This window comes from Hetaerina americana, unplaced genomic scaffold (assembly GCF_022747635.1).
Source record: "Hetaerina americana unplaced genomic scaffold, ioHetAmer1.1.p SCAF_9, whole genome shotgun sequence".
Taxonomy (NCBI): Eukaryota; Metazoa; Arthropoda; class Insecta; order Odonata; family Calopterygidae; genus Hetaerina; species Hetaerina americana.
In genome coordinates this window covers 11531367-11553878 of record NW_027287538.1, presented here as the reverse complement: position 1 = coordinate 11553878, position 22512 = coordinate 11531367, and the positions used below count along the sequence as shown (strand labels likewise).

The 22512-nt window shown below is 32.9% G+C and overlaps 1 protein-coding gene across 1 annotated transcript in view; it reads right to left on the bottom strand.

Annotated features, from left to right (window-relative positions):
- Nucleotides 1-22512, bottom strand: part of Myo81F (Myosin 81F) — a 383271-nt gene that overhangs the window by 28745 nt on the left and 332014 nt on the right. The window contains exons 5-15 of the mRNA XM_071597894.1: nt 19840-20030; nt 14613-14831; nt 13499-13663; nt 12215-12457; nt 11670-11795; nt 7956-8195; nt 5968-6116; nt 4749-4961; nt 4472-4641; nt 3576-3712; nt 2646-2788 (exon numbers count right to left, since the gene is read on the bottom strand). Coding sequence (XP_071453995.1) covers nt 2646-2788; nt 3576-3712; nt 4472-4641; nt 4749-4961; nt 5968-6116; nt 7956-8195; nt 11670-11795; nt 12215-12457; nt 13499-13663; nt 14613-14831; nt 19840-20030 — 1996 coding nt within the window. The remainder of the gene's footprint in view (nt 1-2645; nt 2789-3575; nt 3713-4471; nt 4642-4748; nt 4962-5967; nt 6117-7955; nt 8196-11669; nt 11796-12214; nt 12458-13498; nt 13664-14612; nt 14832-19839; nt 20031-22512) is intronic.

Sequence of the window (22512 nt, the reverse complement as noted above, 5' to 3'; positions counted from 1 at the left end):
TCACGTATCTCGGTAGTGTTTTGGACCAAAACGGTCAAAGTAGTAAGGACATAAGGAGAAGAATTGCGCTAGGCAAATAGGCTTTCACAAGAAGGAGGGAGTTGATGACGGGGACGTTGAGTAAGGATGATAAGAAAAGACTCATAAAAACTTTGATATGGAGCGTAGCTATGTACGGCGCAGAAACGTGGTCATTGAAGCAGGAGGATAGACGTAGACTGGAGGCTTTTGAAATGTGGGTGTGGAGAAGAATGGAGAAGGTGAAATGGACAAAGAAGAAAACAAACAAGGAAGTACTTGGTATGGTGGGCAAAGAGAGGGGTTTGTTGGGAGCAATCCAATGGAGGTAGGAAAAGTGGATGAAGGGGGTATTGACCGGCAGCGGGATGTTGAAGACTGTAATTGAGGGGAGAATGTTAGGCAAACGAGGAAAGGGAAGGAACAGGATAGGGATGTTGGACGGGATGAAGGGAGGAAGGAAGTACTCAGCGCTGAAGAGGGACCTGATGTAGGGTAGGATGTTGTGTTTTGCTAGGGGCCACAAATTATTTAATTAGTAATTACGTTCATCCAAAAACCTACCTTAACCGGTATTTGATTATGAAAATGTCTTTCCATTCAATAATCCAGATGAAATTCTGTTTACAAAAAATGTAGTTATTAAAAAAATCAGGCTTATTGAAATATGGGTCCCCACAGACTGATCATCAAAACTTGTCAATTTTATTTAGTGAAAAATTGATTGTAAAAGAAAAATTGATCTGTAAAACCTCTGGAAGTACATAAAATAGATTTTTATAAGGATTTGGAATCAATGATTTTTATAAGGATTTGGAATCAATATGTTACCACATGGAAAATTAGTTTTCTACATAAATATTGCAGATTACCAAAAAAATAAATCAATAAAAAATAACATAGCATTCTCATCAGCCATTTAATATATAACAATCACAATTCAAAATAAAAATAGGTAATGCATCACTTAAAATGGTGAGAAAGATTATGGGAAAGAAAAGCAATATTGGTATGCATTTGTAATAACAGCTGTTAGCAAAACTTGTTGCTCAAAACAAAGCATTGGTTAGGCTTCATTCATGGGAATGAATTTCCTTAAGCAGTCTAGATCTACCAGCGCCTATAAAATACACTAAAAGCATTTAAAACAATGTACACTCATGTCAGCATATCCTTACCCACTGTTCATCCCAACCAATCCATGATATTGGGAGCTTGAAAGGAAAAATTATATTTTCATTTCATGGGGATAGAAAATGATGATAAATTTGAACAAGCAATTGTAACTACTTAGAAATTCAGGAGTATTAAGACCTTGATATAAATCACACTCATTCTTCATGATGAGATTTTCACGGGGGATTTAAGAACTAACAAATATATTATTTTAAATTGTTTATGGAATTTAAAATGATGGCTGGTGTATTATTATTTATTGGAGCCTAAGCAAAAAAAATACACTGGCTTATAACCATTCTGTTGCTTGACTCCATGTTGAAAATTATCATCAGCTACTAGCAAATTTACAAATTTGTGATTTGTGAATTACTAGATATTCAAAAAACTTTTCAATGCTTGTAATAATCTTATTGAAAACCTTTCTAAGCTACGGTGAATATTCTTGCCCAACTGCATTGCAGAATGAGGTAATTTCTTAAAATGAATAAAGGTGTGATACCTGCCAAATATAAAATACACAGTTTTACAGAAGTATGAGTGAAAAAAATATTAATGTGCACTGATACAGCCTATGCAAGTATTTATGATTCAATAGGGAGATGAGAAATAATTACACATAGGTACAAGGTGACCTAAAATATTCAAAAGAAATGCTGAATCGATGATAAAGTGCAACTTAGGTTCTGATTTATTTTATTTTTCAGCACCCTATATCTTGTTTCAAAACAAAATTCATGTAACACAGGATAATAAGAAAATGATGAATTTGATTATATCTAAATTTTATTTACTAAATCATATGTAATTAGCATTAAAAAAATAATAGTACTCAGACTCAATTTGAGGTTGCTTTATTTCAAAAAAATTTAGAATCTTAGTAATGACAGACTTGAAAATTAAATTATTTTTGGAAGTGAAGTATTTGAAAATCGAATATGCACTAATATTTCCACCAAATCCCTGTATCTGCATATGCTTCCTCAAGAATTTCCAGATTCAGCCAGAGTTCCAACACTTTCCTAGTTTATTTTCAGCATTTTGAAATATTAACTCAGCCACATAAAGTTAAAGACCATGGTGAGTAATTATGATCTGCTTTCATGAACTTTAGAGAGGAGGGGAGAAATTACATGAAAAAAGTTTAACCAGCCCATGGTAAAATTCGGATGTTGATATACTGAACTGATCATCATTGAAACCATTGATTAAAAGGCTTCTCTGTAAATTTTATTGCAGCTTTCATTAAAATAAATATTACACTCATTAAATATAATAAATTTACAAACCTAAATAATGGTTTCTGAAAGCAGAATTGTCTTAAATCCATGAAACAAATGTCTTCACCTTTACTTTCAGGCCAATATTGTCCTCATGTCTGCATTTAACATATTTTCACCTTAATCCCATTTTTTTCACATGAGAAGGTTTACTTTTGCACAGGTACTTACCGTTCACTTTCCTCCAGGGCCCTCCTCTCCTCGAGGTCCCGCTTTTCCATCTCCAGCTCCCTCTGCCTTCGCTCCTCCTCCAGTTTCTCTCTCTTCCTCATTTCCTCCTCCATACGCCTCATCTCACGCAAAGCAGTGGCCACCTGGTTGTATGCAAAAAATATCCTCAACATTCACCCTTCTAGTCAATCAGTTAAAAAAACGTGTCTCCAACAATTGTTTTGGGCTTCTTTTTTGGCCAGGAGGGTGGGAGAATCTCTCAAAGAGAATGAAATATTTCAGAAATAATTTTCAGGGTTAACTAGAAATCTACAGTTAGATAGATAAAAACAAATAGATAACTAGAAATAATATGTTACAGCAAAACTTTATACTTTCATAGGTAATTAGTTAATCATAATTCAACCTTTTTCAGTTTAAATGCATTAAACTATATATGCATACACCTTTGATTTCAACACTGCAGCAGAAAGTTGATTTTCAACATTTCATGACACAATTTTTCCTAACAATAATAATAATGATCATAATATTTATTGGTCCCAGGACTTTACAAAGTAAAACATAGGACAAGTCAGAGAACAAACAATCAGCTGTTTCAGTATTCTGAAAACTCCAGAAACTCTTCCACCCTACAGGTGTGTACAATAGCAGTTATGTATAAGAAATGCTTGAGACACTTCTTTAATGCACCCCTAAAAGGAGCAGATTTTATTCCTGGAGGCAGATAGTTGAAAATTTTGATGGCTACACGAAAGGGACTCTTATTATTATTTTATTGGAGCAAAACACAATTTTGAAAGTTCTGTCTCCAGTTTGTTTTACTGACTGCTTGAAAAAATCCTCATGCCTGTATTATGATTGGGAAAATCTGTTCATTCTATAAAACAGTGTTTAGAAAGATATTGTAGAAAAAGAAGTTATACATACCTCACGGGCAAACACACCCCTCAAGTGTGACTGTATCACAATGGCTGCCCTCCTCTGCTTCAAGAATATCAACCTCTGCTTCCAGCCTCTGAAGCCATGTTGTACTCTCAGAGCAGCATTCCTTTTCTTCAAGAAATCTAAGTAATAATTTAACATTTATATATTACATTCATGAAAATTTTGTAGCATAGTAATCATGCACTGAGGTCAAACATTCATAACCACAATATGAGAAATTGTTTTGAGTTCAAGGCTTCTTATTGACAATTACACAAGACCAAAATGTGTAGATATCTAATTATTTGACAGATAACCTAAAATTGCAAGGAGTGTTAATGATTTTCTTTTCCACAAAACTCCCATTAACAGCCATTATTTTTCGAAATTGATTTCGACCAATATTTTGGACTACACACATTACAGTTGTGACATATTCCAAATTAAACTCCACTTATTTAATAAAAAATGTCATTTTAGACAGTTTACTCATTTTAAAAGTTTATTGATGCAAATTCAAGCTATCTCACTGTTTAATGACTGATAAATATACATTATTATGCAGAGTGCTTTTAATTATTGTGATATTTACCGTGGAGTTTGACCATTTGAAGTACCTGTGATTATAATTCCATCTTCATGAGATTATATGGCACTATTCATTATTGCTGATTGCTTCATGAATAGCACATCAAATAGAATATTAAATTCAATTGTTATTTACAAAACATTTTGGAAAAGCTTTCCTAAAAGACTTTCTTCAGAAAGAAAGTTCCTATATACTGTACATGAGTTGGTATCCATCAATATGTTTACATAAATCAGGAGTAACTCTAGTAGGTAAGCATTAATCCTAAAAGTATCTTCAAATTCTTAAAGGGTGGGTACTTCTTACATACCTGCTCTAACCACATATGCTCTCCAAGTTTTTTGGATCTTAATGGCCATAGATTGAACAATTTGATTGCGACTGTCCTCAAGTGGTTCATGTACACAATTCCTCAAAAATACTTTGTTGTAGCCTACTTGCCATTGGAAGCCTCCTAATCCATGCTCCTCAATGATGACTCTGCAAAAATAAATCATTTATATCATTTTTTTATGTTGAAAAACTTTTCAATAGGCTTTATCCATTTATCCAAGTTAGCATTTAAACCTTGAAGAAACATTACTTACTTCACGGCATCTTTGCAGTCAGTAGGAAGTTTAGTTTTGTTTAAGCATTTATACCGTTGGACAAAGTCTTCAAAGGACATATGTATTGGATAACCTTCTTTCCTAATTCGAATAATTTCAAGCATACCCAAGTATTTCAATTGGTCTAGCACCAGCTTTTCATTATAATTATTGGCAACCTTCTCCATGTTTGGCTTTATACACCTCACATACCTGGAAAGACACATCATTATACATCAAGATTTTGGCTACAAAATGCATATATATTTTTGAATAACCTTTTACATTTTCATAATGTTCACTTGAAGAATTCATTATAATTAATTTGCAAACAAGTATCTGGATAAATAATACACATAAGGCTAAAAAGCCTAAGTAATAAGTATGAAGCTCCTTGGAAAAGGTATAATGGATGGGTTCCTTTGACAGGAAAAATTAAAAAGTCTTCCATTAACAGTCAGTAAGTGAAGCAATGCAGCTCACTGTGCAAAGACCAAAACCTGATGAGCTGAATAGATATTGGATTTGGTTCATTCACCTTGGGCCAGGAAATATAAATATAAACCTTTAGAGATGGTAACTCCGAAAAAGCATTTTGCCATTTCTTGCAGTAAATGATAAGGCTTAGTCCAAGTTTGCTGCAGCAGAGAAAGAAACTTTAAGTTTGAAAGAAAAGGCAATGGTACATAATTGGCAATTCCATTCCAACATTGGTCAAGATTATCACATATTATTGCTATGAAGTTTATATTTACCTATTTTAGATACTAAGGGCGAATTTGAATGATATATAGTATACAGTTTTCAAAAGACAAGAAAGCAAAACAAGATAGATATTTGTCCAACATTTGAAAAGTTTTATCAAAAGAAAATTATCTAATATAAAAATGACCTTCATTTTTCAAATTCACTATGAAAGATTTTGAGTTAAAAATCTATTGATAAAATTCACATCAATAGTAGCAATAGTTTAAAAGGAAAGCAGAAGTTGTATGCAACATTTTTTTTGTCACTCAACCCCCAAAACCCTTGTCACTAAGTCAGTGTCATTTAATCACGCACTCCATGACATCATTATTTCTGGCTTATATCAATGCTGAAGCCATCAATTATTATTTGATTTCAAACTTCAATAATGCCATCTTAAACTCACTTTACTTAAAGCAAGCTAAATAAGCTTTAAATAAAGCAAGCTAAGAGAGGATTTTGCATGACTTACCATGGGTTTGTGGCTTGCAAGACGTCAACAAGTGCTTGAAGTTGGTGTCTGAAAGTATCACTCACTGTAGGCTTCCCCTTACTTGTCCCTCTGGACATAGTAGCACCACCTAAGCTTCCCATCCTGGTCACTGTACATCCCAAAAGATCCTAAATCAAAGAGAGAATTTATCTTAGTTTTAGAATTTTCCACGAGATAGTTATTACTAATACATGAAGATACACAAGAATATTGATTTCACTTTTTAAGTCCTAGGGTTAACTTCAATATAACATAAGAAAGTCCTTGTATCAAGTGTGATTACAAATTATTTTTGACCCAACAGAAAGTTGAAAATTGTTTTAAATCTGAAACTAATGGCACTAATTTAGAGACTCCACTGCACCCTGCAGGAGATAGGTTTTTGAATTTACAGGGACAGCATGCATTCACAATTAGTTTCAAGTCTCTAATTAACATTTATTTTCAATTATGTTAATTCCAAAAAATATTCTCCAAGAGAGGGGGCATGGGTTCTTCCCCTTGGTAGGAAACCATACCAACTAAGGTGATTCCTTCTAAGCTTCCAAAGCTCATGTTAATCGTAAGAATTCAAGCATGATAAAAACTTGGGTATTTAATGTTAGGAATAGAAGGGCCATTAAATTTGTGAATTAAATGTAAAAAAAACACAGAACAGAAAAATGCCTTATGAAATTATGTAATTTATCTGAATTCTACAATAAAAAGCTAAAATATTCAAAGGATATTACATTACCTAGATTTCAAGTTTTATCTAAACAAAATGCAATGTAATTATCATGAAAATTTATCAACATAAAATCATTTAGTTGTTTTTGTGGTGATAGATGAAATAATGTGTAATTTATAATATAATAAGACCAAATATGAAGCGATAACATTATTAAGTTTGGTCCCATTAAAAAATGTTTTGCAAAAACCAGACAAAAGTATAGCACATTGCCATGCCAATTTTAAAGCACTCCTCATTGAAAGAAGATTCAATTGGCCTTCATTATTTCTCATCATCAACTCCTTCTGCCATCCAAATTTCCAATTATTTTCCCAGCTTTCCAATCATCCACACAGCTAACTCATAATGTAATCTTCCTTATATGTATCACAATTTACAATGAAACACTGTCTTCATCACTTTTCTCTTTGCAGTAGCATCTTCTCCCTAGCATCCTTCTTTCCCCAACCACATTACAAATACATATACTTCTTGGCAATTTGACGAGAAAATGCTCTTCATTGATTTTTCAATGCATTTGTTATTTGCAGCAAACTCTTTATAGCCTTGAGATATATACAGGGTCAGTCCCAAAAATAAGAAGCAATGAGTAATCATCTTTTTTGACTCAAAAGGCGATATCCATAAAGAGTTTTTTACTCTGGAACAGACTGAACAGGAAGTTTTACGCGGAGGTCTTCTAAAGGTTGCGGAAAAGAGTGCAGTGTGCTGGTATGAATGAGATCTTTGCTGACTGGAGGCTACACTATGACAATGCACTGTCCCACATTGCCTTTCTTGTTATTTAGTACCTGTTCTAGCGCAAGGAGGCACATTACAGCCCCAATGTAGGATCACTGGAGATCTTTTGGTTCCCAAGAATTATTATTACTTTTTATTTGCTTTTTTTATTTGATATTGAGATCACAATAAATATATATTTTTAATATATATTATATATTTATGTAATTTTATATATATTTATATATATATATATATATATATATAAAATAAATATATATAAATATATATATATATATATATATATATATATATATATATATAATATATATATATATATATAAATATATATATAAATAATATATATAAATATATAAATATATAAATATTATATATATATATATATATATATATATATATATATATATATATATATATATACCTGTACGTGCAATACTACAGTCTATCATCGAGTTTAGTTTAAAGCATAGAATTTAAATGAAACCTCTGTTACCTGATACAAAGTGACTTCCTGCACAAATTCATTAGTTGATCGACTCATAAAGTCAAAAAACACATCTTGTTGAACATCACGGTTTTTGTCCACAAAACCCTCCACATTATATGTTACACAGCCAGCATAATGTTGAATTCCAAATTCCTTTTCCCAATTCCTCCGGTCATCACCTTTGAAGTAATTTGGATGTCCTTCAAATTCAGCATGCAAGTTTGTGAGGTAAGCAGTATCAGATCCCTGAAAGGTATTGGAAGTAAAAATTATTATCAATGAAATATCATGGGAGCTGTAGTTTATGCAGTGATTCACAACAGAAAATAAATCACTATTCAATTCAATAATTTCAAAGATGTTATGCACAGTTTAACAAAATACATGCAAAATATTGTAGGGCAAACAATGACTGAAAGTATAAAAGGAAGTCAATCATTTCCGATTCCTTGTCAAGTAATGGGAATTAATAAATTGAAGAGTGCTATTCATGGCCATATCTATGGCCACTCTTCCAGGTATTTGCACTCTAAAATGGTTGCTCTCCATAAACAACAATGACTAATCAAAAGCCTTGAAACCTAGCTTTTGTATACAATTCAATTTTCTACAATATACGATATTTTGCAATACATATTCCCAGGAGCCTGCAGCTCATAGAGGTCCAGAGTACGTGAAAACATCAATTAGAGGACTACGTCTATTTATGATAAGATATATAAAATAAAATATCTGCAAATTTGTATAAGCAAAGTTATAACAAAAGAGAAAACGACACAAAGATACTTGTTTGAGCAATACAGCCTGAATGATAGATAAAGAAAGTAATCATAATGATTAAGTAAAGTACCTAATGCATAATCATTTAGGACATAATTAAAGACAATCCCACAGAAACCTTTTATATTTGTTTAAGAACATTTTAAGAGAGTGAATACCTTTCATGACATAAGAAGATATATGTTTTAATAGCCAATAACCAAATGGACTAAATATCATATCTTGCTGAAAGTAAGGTATCGACATGTACATTAATTAAGCACCTGTACCATGGGTATACATTTGAGAATTTAGAAAAAGTGCACCATTTGAGTATAAGAGGCCATGCTTTAATTTAAAAACATTGGTCACTGAAGAAATTTGAACTATAGATTTTAAGGGTAAAAAGAGTCATTTGATGGACTTCCAGAGTAGGCGTTAGGAAGTCCAAACTGAACCGAGTTTCGAGGGCTCTTCTTTGCAGAACTGCTAAGACATTAAATACATCCTTTCTGCACCAACCCAAAATGTTTACCATATAATGCCTATAAATCAAACTTTTACCCCTAATGAGTTGGAGAAACTTAAGGAGTTTACATATATTTTCCATTTTTTTAAATAAATACTTTCAAAGGTTTTCCAATGCTTCCAAATTGATTTTTGCTCACATTTAAATGATGGCATTGGTTAATCCTTTTTTACTTGACTTGATTTATACCAAAAATCACAAAATTACAATGCACTAGTTGAGTAAGAAACTCCTTGAACTGTAAATACTGTTCCGCTTGACTGTGGGCTGTCATTAGGGGGATGGAACCTATTTGAAAGTGAAGGGTTCTTTCATTGATTGCCATGCATTAAGTCATGATTGTGGTCATTCCTTATGAATCCATTAGGAGATTCACAATCAGATGGAGATAGAATGAAATGGATTATTAATATAAAAAGAGCTGACATTCCCTAAAATATTCACTAACTATCTCAAGTTATTTTAATACCAGTGACAATTTCATAAATACTCATCATCTTATTTCAATTATTAAAATATCAGCAAAGCCCAGGAACTGTAAAGTTACTTGTTCCCTTTGGAATCAAAACTCAAATTAAATCAGCAGTCTTGATTACTATCCAAATCAAACCAAACTTAAATAGCTACGCCAACTAAAGTGACTGCTCATTTATAGACAAAGCTACTATTAGAACAAGCTTATTTTTCATTCATTCAAATGAGAACTTATAGTTTATCCTTATAATTTAGGATATTTTTCCTAAATGACCCTTAGAAAAGCTATAAAATTTGGCTTCAACTTGAAACAAAGTGAAAATTAAACGACACAAACAAATAGTCTTAGAAAATAAATATAATCAGGAAAGAGAATTTTGAGAAATTATGTAAAGATTTTAAGTGAATCAACAATTTGAAATAAACAGGTTCTAATTTGTTGATACAGTAAATAATGATTTTGCAAATCTTTTCGAATTCATTGTATTAATATTACTTGTCCTAATGTAACATTTCAAAGTGTAAAAATCATTTGTCTTGAACAATTTTTCCACCTTGAAATTGTTACATTGCTATGCATTAGTGGATGACTCCATTTAAAGTTATGGTCACAGCATGTCCTACAGTTTCTTCAAATTACCTATCCATTTCGAGGAAATATTATAGCACTAAATCATTGATATTTTGAGCCCTAACCAACAAATCTGCATTATGCCATGAAATATAAAAGTGTATGTCAGTCAGTGTTTGCCCCCCTCAGCTTTAGTCAATAACTCTATCTGATGAATGATTTGTGGCTTGAACAGCAAGTAAATCGAGTGTTCCATTTACCAAAAGTGGAAATATATTACTGTTTTTCTTCCAGTTAAAAATTTATTATCACCACGACAAGTGATGGCTTCTTAAAACACTAATAGACTTTGTTTTCAATGTTTCTGCAACTGATGCTCAGCTGATGCTGGCATTCCCTTGTTCAGTCATATTCCCTAGAGCCCATAATTTGTCAGATGAAAATTGCAATTTAAGCTAAAATAGTTCAACTAAGTTCCCATGCTAAAATGGGAGGTTACCTTAAAACCTTGCTGATCAGCAGTATCAAAAGAGGGTTGTTTAAAAATTCTGGGCAAAAATGAAAGTGGCAATGTCTGTTAAATGAAGTAATAATTTTTTTATTCACATAATTTATTTAGCCAAAATTTTATCATATATTATTATTGTCAGATAAATGTGTTTTGTATAAGGTACAAGTTTCTTCTGTTGACACCAGTATTGAATCAGCTGCAACCATTGGAATTTGAAACTTATTGAGCTTGTCTAAGGCAATAAATTGTACTTTTACCTTTACTCATTTTGTCAGAATTCTTATTATATGCCGTACTTATTGTATCAAGACTCCATTACATAATAATGCAAAATATGACCTGCATGATTTTTAATAGCATTTCTCAAATAAAGTGTACAAGGAATAAACTGCACATAATCTGCATCAAAAGATTATTAGCAACAAAGGCAGCCCTGCTATGACATGTTGGTAGACAGTTGTTGACCCACAGTTTACATATTCTCTGGTTTTAGTTCCTAAATATGATTAAAATTCATGCATTCATGGAAAAATAACAGCCATTATAGAAAAATACTGCACCTTTCCTTGATATTTTTTATTTCTGATAAGCATGAAATGTGAAACTTATCACCGAAAAAAGGAAAGGAATAGAGCAGAAAAATTCAACAACTATGCTATATGGCTTGACCAATATCACTAACAGATTATATGAAATTATGTAGGAATAATTGTCTTTTTTGCATATTTTCAGCAGCCTTTTCTGATACACAATAAATGATAAAGTTTTACAATTCTGATTCATAGAAGGCATTCTAGGTGACCAGATTGTAGTTAACCATGAAAAATAAAATTATTCTACAGTTTCTTAATAGATAAGTAGGAATAAAATGGATACCTTTGGCATATGACACTGCTCCGTAAGTAGTTTCAAAATGCAGCGAGGTGGCTTTTCAATTAACTCCAAACAACTTGTGTTGTCAGTGAATTGGATATGAGAAAATTCAATTCCTTCTTCCTCATACTAAAAATAAATAAGGTACAGTATTGGTATTATGGTGAAACAAGACTGCAGAAAGTGAAAGCATTATGGTAAGTATTCAGATGAATCAACTTAATACATTAACTATTTTAGATAAGAAGTATTGTTCAGCTTTCAAGTAGAAAATAATTTTTTACAGAAAATATGGCCAAATGAATCTAGCATATTTTTAGAGGAAGATATGTTTGCATTCACAAATGTCTCAAAAATTAAAATAAGAAAAGCCATAATTAAAAAAATACACAAAAATGTAACTGAATTCAAAAAGAATTTACAAGAAAATTCCAACTCTTAGGTCTTTCTTACAACATTCTGATCTCAATGAAGTTGAGATTAATTAAAGGCACTTAAGATGCAGATATAAAATATAGTGATATGTTGATGTAGCAAAATACACTTACTATTTCCTGTTCCAATGCAAAAACGTAATGGTTAAAAAACTTGTGTAACTTCTCATTTGTGTAATTGATGCACAGCTGTTCAAATGAATTGACCACAAAATTTTCAAATCCAAATATGTCCAACACTCCCAAAAATCTGGAAGAATCCTGCCCAGGATTGGTGCAAGTATTGATATGGTTGACTAGCCAAGCAAAAGTTCTTGAGTAGAGTGCCTTGGCCATTGCATGACGATTTTCTCTTGCCTTCAGTAAAAAAAAATTGAAAAAGATAAAAGTAGTAATTATTAAACATGTTTTCAACAGAAAATTCTATTGAAAATCAGGTTATTAGAGAAAGGGCTAAGTAGTAGATTATTATAATCAGTATATTATAATCAATTACATAAATGTATATTTATATATATAATATACATATAACAATATTATAATCAATTAAGAATATCTGCTAGTGAAATAATGGCTGCTAAGGGAGTATTGCAAATAACATGTAGATGCTTAAACATTCCTATGGTATTCTTTAATATTGTTCATATTTTATTATAATTATTAAAAGACATTTGACTATTAGATAATTAACTCTGAAAACATCTAAATCAACTTGAGGTGAGTGTACATATTCATTTATGGTATCATAAAAATGATTCCAAAAATAGGCATAATTACACCACTCCATTTAGGAATCCCGTAGGTGAATCATAAACTTTTATTTGAGGTGTAAAATTTCAGAAACATTGACAATAATCAATTATAGGGAGCATACAAATAAAGAATATTTTTTCACTCTTATGGAATCAGAAAATAATACCAGGAGGAAAATTGCTTCATTTTTTGGAGAATCATGCATAAAAATTTTTAAATAATTAAACAAGAAACTATCATTTGATTTCATTTCACAATTCTTATTTGCTATGATTTAATTTTTATCAAAGTGGCACCATTGAACTGATTCGGGTTAGGAAAATTCAATTGACATCTCTCAAAAAGAAGAGGCGCAGTCATAGGTGCAGTCTTATTTCCTTAAATTTAATTTCAGTCAACTTATCTCAATTGCATCATTAAATTTATTTCTGCCACATTTTTCAAAACAATTTGAATCCATAAATCCTTCCACTTCACATGAGAATGTTGACAAAGAGGACTGATGAAGTTCGATGTGATTTTTTTTGTTCAGTTTTTGTACAGTCCTACATATTGTATTATCTATTGTATAGAAGGTTGATTCAATCAAAAGAGTAAGAAAAAATGCATCATAAAAATTGATAAACAAGAGATTAGTTCACTGACCTCTTGTAGTTTGAGGGGAATCTCCGTAATATTTCCTCGCACGTTTATCTGCCTAAGAAGAGTCACATGGTTGAGATCTTCAACTTGGAGTCCTAAGAGGGTTGCCACTGTCTCCAAAACTTCTTTATCATCTGCAGCCAATTCACATTTCTCTCCATCAATGTCCTGAAAAGAGAAAGATATTCCATGCAATACATTTATCTGCTAAGATAAAGGAAAATTTGTTTGAAAACAAAAGGGTATGAAAGACCATAAAAACTCTCAAATTTTACAATGGAATTTTGAAAGCAACAAAGACGAATTATAAACTCTTGGCTGTACATGTGGTAATTCAATTATAATACAAAACAAGAAATAATATTCTAACTGAAAATATTTTATAAAATCCACTGGTGTGAGATGTCACTGAGTTCATAACATATCTCAATGAGTGTTTGGCAAGTGCTATAGTAATGAGATTTTTCAGTATTTAATTTTTATGGCATCATCTAAATTTTTTAAGCGCCTTGAACATGATTATTTCTCTAGGCATATAGATATCCTGGTAGGAACACTGATATCTAGAAGACATTATGGTATTTTTCACTCAACAAAAGGTCAAAGTTTGGTTTATGAAATCAGAAAAATAAATAATCTTCAATTAAGCCCATTCTCCTGTATTTATACTCATTCACAGTCATCAAAGGTAATTTTAAAGTCATTTACTTTGTGGTTTCATATTACTTTTAATTAAAATTTCATTAAAAAGAATAGAGAAAATATCTTGAAGAGGTCTTGAAGATGTTTTGAAAAGGCCTTAAATTTTCACAATGATGTGTTTAAAAAAATATTTATACTCTCCTACTATTGCCTATTTTTCAATCTGATAATGCCAACTGAATGCAAATAGGGAAGGCAGGAGACATGGAGAAACTCTATACATTGATTGGACTTTAGCTCCTACTTATTAAATAAAAGAGTTTCTTATGTGGAAGTTTAGCTGACCGACAAAGAGTCTTTTAGAGTCCCTCCAAGAATGCTAAGTGGTGGCATTCAAAAAGGAAACAAGAAATAAAATAAGGAAGCAAAACAAAATACCACAAAAATGCTTGACTGATCAGCAGGGGTCACTTACGGAAAATTGCAAATTTCCAAGCCACAAGATGGCAGAGAGTACACTGTAGATCCCATCGCTCATTTCACTTGGCACCTGTAGGATGTTGAACGCCAAGCGCAGGGCATCAAACTTACGGGCATCATTTACACCATCCATTTTGATGCACCCAGACTGATTTAGGTAGTTGTAGAACTCAGGTGGCTTCAACTGAAATTGTGTCGCTAACTCTCTGTTGTTCTAAAAAAAGGATGGTGAACATGGCATTAGTAAAGATATTATGAGTAAATGATTTCTTCAATTGAAATGTTAAAAAAAAACAAAAGAAGAACATTTTCAAACTTTCTCGACACTTTTCTTTGCCATGTTGTTGAATATTATTTCTGGAATGACTTGCCAATGCTATTTCCTTTTTTCTTCAAATTTAAGGCCTATCTTGACTCAATGAGTGGATAATTGAGCTCTATTTTCATTGCATGTATTGTATGGATTTTTACTGTACAGGAATAACTTTCCTGATTTTAATTGATCATTGAATTGAGTTGTTTGAGATTTTTCTTTAGTGCATATTAGTCGGTTGACAAGATTCAAGGTGCCAATGATACACAGCTGCCAAAGGACACTCGTCCCAGGGGATATAAGAATGAAAAGCATCTCTTTTCCTCTTCAAGAAATTAAAATTGGCTTCATGCTTTGGAAAGCCATAATTTCTCTCTGGTGGGAGAGGAGGCATTTCCTCACATCTAAGATTGAGTTGGTTTGATTCCCAACTGGGCCAATTTTTTCCACTTAGGGCTTGTGGTTTTTGATTGCTTTTCTTGTTAAAATGTTTAAAAATCTAACATTCAAATTTCTTAAAAATCTTATATTCAAATAATCTTTCACAAAATTTATATTTTTACTCTGTTATTATCTTTATTTAAATACTAAGAATCATTAAAAAAGATTAGTTTTTGGAAGTGGTCCAATATTCATCTTTCTCAGTAGAAAATCTCAACACAACACCTTGAGAACAACAAGAGCTTGAATCATCCATCCCACTATATCTCTACTCCCTGCATAGTGGCTCATGCAAGAAAGCAAATATTCCCAGGACAAAAACAGGACTAATGATAAATGTTCTGCCTTTAAAAAGAAAGATTTGATCAATTAAAAGGAAAAAGAAATGCACTGATTTCCATGAACACACTTACAGCTACCGATTTCAACATAAGGAATCAAAATCTTGAGCATCCACCATCTCTCACCCCAGTCAAAATAAATAGCCTTAACAAAAAAAAAACAATTTGATCACTGGCTGGCTTTAATTTATGTTTTATACAAAAGAAGCCTCTTAGAGACAAGTAGTAGCTCATTTGAATAATAAACCACTGATTAACTTATTGCATAAAGAGAGATGAAAACACGAAGCGAAAAGAATGACAAGGAGATGCCACGAAGAAAAGTGATATTTGTGACACTTTCAGAGGACAAAACTCAGTGCAATTACAAAGTTACATAGAGTTTAATTATCATAATAACAACCCAATCGTGACTATAGTGGTACTATAATGTGGCAAATAAATTATTGGGAAATTAAATCAGTCATAAATATAGAAGAAATAATATCTTTGCCATGAACTTGGAACTCACTTGGAAAACTGCGATTGCTCATTGAATGAACTATGAATGATATGTTTATCTATTTATTTATTTCACATTAATCCAAAAACATCACATTGACCTTTAAGTTGGACTTTTCAATAATGATAAAACAATATAAACAATTACAAACACTCAAGCCCAAGATGGAGAAAAACCTACCAAGGCGGGAATCGAACCCATGGGCTCTGGGTTGGCGGGTGAGGACATTACCCCAGGTTTTCATTTATAGAGTACTAGCTGACCCGGCGAACTTCGTACCGCCTAACAAATTAATTAACAGTTTAGTTACACCATTTATAAATCAAGAAAGGCTGTACCTATTGTAATCATAAGTAACTTGTTATAATAATATAAGGAAAAAAATCAATTAAACTACAAAAATAATTATTACAATGGCTTATCAGAAAGAGTTTCTTTATTCAATCTATACACATATACATTCGGGTTTATCCTCTTGAGTCAAGCAACTTCTGATATACAACCTTTTTTGTTTTGTTATAAGGCGCAAGAACAAATTAAGCGGATGGTTTGCCAACACATGAACATGCCACATATAATCGATCATGAGAAAAACATAGGTTTTCTAGATTCAGACCACAAACACTCAACGATTGGCCTTTTGATTTGTTAATCGTCATCGCGAATGAAACACGAATTGGCAATTGAATTCGTTTAAACTCTAAGGACATATCGGTTGGGATATCATGGGAATCCTCGGAGTGAGAACTTAATCATTTTTGAATTTTCCTTTGAGTATAGTCACGTGAATCACATTGATCATCAATTTTTTTTATCATCAAACGCGTTCCATTGCATAGTTTTGGTTGGTTTAGGTTTCGAAGCATCATGACCACCGAGCAAACCTCTAGCTGCAAATTGTGAGGTGGTAAGCCGAAGGAGTTTAAGATTTCAAATGGATAGATGGTGACTTCGTCTTCGTTTGTTACAAAGTCAATAGATTTGAATGAATGCAGAGTACCAACGATTTGATTCTGAATGACGAAGTTTAAGTCATCCACATCTTTGTCCTTAGCCGCCAAAATTGCTCGCTTACTCAACCATTCGTGATGTTTGTAGTTATCAATGATGTTCGGATGCTCATCTTTCGATGAAACGAAATTGCAAAAATTCCGAGAAAATGAAATCAATCCGCTCGATTCGTGGGCAGGAGCACGACCATTACCGATATTCAACAATTGCTTGGAGAAATCTTCAGGAGATGGATCTTTCAGCAATGCAACTCTCATGTTTTTTGTCAGTTGAAGTTTCTTCACAATAGCGCCACAGATTTGATGATTTGAGGCAAGCGTTGATTTCATCGGCAGCAGTCGATCTTGGAATAACTGACAGTGTTTGGCAGAAATCGCCAGACAGTAAAATCATTGCGCCACCAAATCATCTCCAGTCATTGCGCAGATCTTTCAATTTCCGGTCACGTGCTTCCAATGCGCGCTCTTGCGCCATCACGCGTTCGCCCCATATGATTTTCGGTGCTAATAAATTTTGGTCATTGCGGACTGTTTCGAATCTCACATGTCACTTGTTCAGAATTTTGAAGGTTTAACGGCAACTTTAATGCTGAATGAGCCATACGGTATCCTAGCCGTATGCCAGAAGAAGAAACTGCTACCGCAATGCCCGATCTCGCACAAACAATGGCCAAAAGCAATGATATGAGGAATGTCTTCTCAGTTCCACCAGGGGCATCCAGGAAAAATAAGCTACCATTTCCTACATCAATTGCCCTCATGAATGTATCATATTCTTCCTTCCGTTGGGAGCCAGCAGGGGTACATTCGTTTGAACTGATTGGTGTGATTCATGTCGATCATATTTACGTTCAAGTTCTAATTCTCGATTAAACGCGTCGTTCATTCCGCAATCTGGCCAGACAGTAAACAAAGAGTATTATTTGGGCGTTATGAGACGTTTGCGTGAAGCAATTCGCCGAAAGAGACCAGAAATGTGGGCAGAAAACTCGTGGATTTTGCACCATGATAATGCACCGTCGCACAGTGCTATCATTATTCGTAATTTTTTGACGAAAAATGCAACAAATACCATCCAACAGCCACCGAATTCACCTGATTTGGCTCCCTGTGACTTCTTTCTGTTCAATCGAGTTAAAAAACCATTACGGGGAACGCGTTTTAGCAGCCGAGAGGAAGTAATGGAAAAATCGCAGGAAGCACTGATGGACATACCGAAAACCGAATATAAAAAATGTTTCGAGGATTGGATCAAGCGCTGGCATAAGTGTGTTGCAGTCGATGGGGATTACTTTGAAGGGGACAATATAGATTTAGATGAATAAACTTGTATTTTTATTTTCTGAATAAATTCCGGGAAATTTTTGATCAAGGTAGTATAATGAAAGTTGACGATACGATATCAGAAATACGATACTTCTACGATATTTTAATGGTTAGCCTGCTATTCTTGGCTATGATGAATTCAAAAAATCAAATATTATTAAAATCGACGACACGATATTTTAACGGTTATTCTGCTATTCTGGAATGAGTCGTATCGAAAAAACCAAGCATCAGTAAAATCAGTTCAGCCGTTCTCGAGCTATAAATGGTGTAACCTACACGATTTACGACTTTCTTACATACAGGTATATATATATATATATATATATATATATATATATATATATATATATATATATATATATATATATATGTATATATATTTTCTAGATTTAGTTCCTATATAAGCTATTTGGATTTGGTTATCTAAAGAATTGGTTTGACTAGGTAAGTTGCCATGTACCACAATCACTCCGAAACTTTTGGATTAAGAGCAAAAATATCTTTACTTTGAAGACAATGTAATATAACATTTGTAGGCAACTAATTGGTCATAAAATCTATTGAGTTTTAGACACATATTTTATCACACAATATTAGGGAAATTCTCCCCTATCTTACGGTTAAAAATCCAATACTTGTAAAAATATAATCATCTAGATATTTAAATACTAAATTTTCCGAGGATAGTAACCAAGGCTTTCAAGAGTTAGCTTCCCTTAAATTCTTCTGTTTTCATGGTTTACACAAAAAGGAGACCCTTTAAAATTATTCAAGATATTAAAAAATAAAATTTTACTTTTTAACAGATCACTTGCATAGATAGTGATTGCTTTTGCTCCAAAAAACAATGCATTATAACTCTTCAAGAGCCATGTGTTACTTCGTCAATTTAAATATTTTAAAATCCTTTACCGATTATTCTTGATTACATGAAATGGTTTTGTATGAATCAGCAAAATATGTTTGACCAAAAGCAAATATCAAAAAAATAAAAATGCGCTGGGTAAAACATTATGTATACAAATGAAACCATTCACAAGATCTTGTCAAGCAACTCAAGAATACTGCTGATTACTTTACTCGGCATAATTCAATGCATACTTTAAAATCATAGAACTCAGTAGGTTTACATATACTGATGTATATGTTAATACATATTTTAGAGAGATTGATGTGAATAAAATAATACTCTGTGCTAAAAATTCAATTTGTAAATATTTTACCGAATGCTGAAATTGGAAAAATGTATCAACTATTGAAGCAGAACAAATTTAAATAGCACTCACCACAGCACCAGCGGTCAACTGGTAGAAGACATGGTAATTTCTCTCTTCCGGACTCTGGAAGGTTATCCTGGACTGCTCCAAGAGGTAATCCTGGATGATGCACCCCTTGATCATCCAATGAGTGTCAAAGCATACCTGCATGAACTTCCCGAAGCGGCTTGAGTTGTCATTTCTCACCGTTTTAGCATTTCCTGCACAAAAAACAATTCACACACTGTAAAAATTCCAATGCCATCCAACACCCAATATAGTCAACCAATACAGAAACTTATAAAATATAGAAGTATGCACTTGAAAATAATTTGAACATTTATACCATGCATTATGATTGTACTCAACATGTACTTTTATGATAATTTTAATGAGGGAAGTTACATGAAGAAATGTTCTTGAATATGTTACAAGACAAATAGAAAGGAAATATCATTACATGTTGTATTAACAAGGAATACGAGACCTACAAAAGAGCAGCTAACCCCATTATGCTACAGGAAAATCAATCCTTGGAACACATTTCAATTATTTTCCATTATGGAGGTCTACAGCAATAACTCAACCGTTTTATTGAAATATAACTTGGAGGAAGAGGACTGACATAAAAGTTTTACTACACATAATCATGCTTGGAAGACACTAATACAAAAATATAACTTAAATGGATCTATGAAATGTGCACCCATCAAAGTATTGGAATATTACATTATTTTCTAACAATAACAACATATTTTACTAAAAGATATATTGGGGATGATGTCATGGTAGCCTAGTCTGTAGAATATTTAACAGCAGGCAAGCGAATACTGCGTTGAAATCTACATGTTTTGGATAAGAAGAATTTGGAAAATATTAATTGGCACAGAGTTAAGGCCTTTCTCCCTACCCTGAAATTGTTCCACTCTAGGGCTTAGAAAAAAGTGAGTTCCACTCTCATCTATCAAACCAATCTTTACATTGAAAACTGTGTTTTATTGGAGAGGACAAATGTAAGGAAAATAGTATCTTCAGCGGAGCGGGAATTTTGCTAATTTATCACATTTCAATGGTCATGAAAGACAGATATAGCTGTTGGAAATGACAGAAAGGAAATTCATTAGTATTCTACATGTACTGAGTTGTGCAGATTTTTCAGGACGATTCTATGGTCAACAGATTCGGGCGAGAATGTTTCTCATACTGACGACTCTATGCATTGACTTATCCCGCCAACACATCGAATGAAGTCGGAACTTTACTCAATAAGAACGCTTTACCCACTGGTATGGCACTCTGTTCGACCTCATACTTAGGCCAAATTTAATCTTGAAAGCCTGTGTACAGACACCTTAGTACAATAGAGCATTCCAAACGAACTAAAATTATTGTAATATATTAATCCATATTTCTTTTTCAATAAGAGAAAACTGACAGTTGGATTTGTTAAAGATTCACCATAATTAAGTGATTAATTTGTTTTGTATTCGCAGATATATTATCTCCTGTAAATCAGTGAACATGTGCTTTAAAATTGTAATTTTCTTGCATTTAAAATAACTTATTTTATAAAAATAAGACTAAATACGAATGATTACATATGTGTTACTCAGTTAAAGTTGTTTTTGTTCACAAAATACTACTTCCGAGATTAATCACTCGGCAGGAAGGCATAGAAATATTACCTAATGCCGATCAATCATATCCTTGATAGAGTTCTTGCTTTGAATATTGTCTGATCGTCGGTAATAATGCCAAAAGGCCCTACAAAAATACTAAGTCTCTCGTGCCTCTGTCTCTACGCTTTTTGCACGATGGTTCGCGAATATTTTGAATGAAAAATCTCCGATAGTGTTTGCTTAAACATTGAACAAGGCTACCACCTTGTCAAGGATAAATGCTGTATCTGGAATTTGTGATGAGTAATATATTTATATTGAGTAGAATATAGCATAGTACTACACTGTCCAATGAATACGCGAACTGATGCCATAAAAACTTCATTTTACAAAATTCAGTCTACAGATTTTTTCCCTTCAAAGTACTCTTCATTTGTTGCTATGCACTTATTCCATCTTCTTATCCACTGTTTAAAGCACCCTTGGAAGTCCTCGGCAGTTAGGCTTTTTAGTTTTCTCACCATTTCTTGCTTTATTGTGCCCACAACATCTTCCCAGTGATGTCCCCTCATCACATTTTTGCATTTTGGGAATAGGTAAAAGTCGCAGGCGAATAAGGAGGATGATCAAGGATGGTGATTGAATATTTTGCCATAAACTGGCGAACGATCAATGCTGAATGTGCAGATCCATTTTCATGGTCAAGGATACATCAATCATGTTCGGTTGAAATAGTGTGCACTGTTGATTTTCCTAAATTCCGTTCATCAGCTCTCATTCGGACAGTTTTCGACAGTCGGGAAGGACAAGGGACCGCACACGATCAATGTTGTCATCAACACAGGTGGTTGAAGGTCGTCCCGGCCTTTCATCATCCGTTGCGTCTTTTCGGCCATCTTTAAAACGCTTAATCCAATTGAAAACAGATATCTTCTTCAGAGTATTATCACCGTAAACAGCTGTCAACATTTTAGTAATTTCTTGATAATTTTTACCGCACTTCACCAAAAAACTCGATGTTGATTCGTTGCTCCGTGGTTTCGTCAATTTCCATTTTCGACAAACAGTAAAAACAAGGACAATA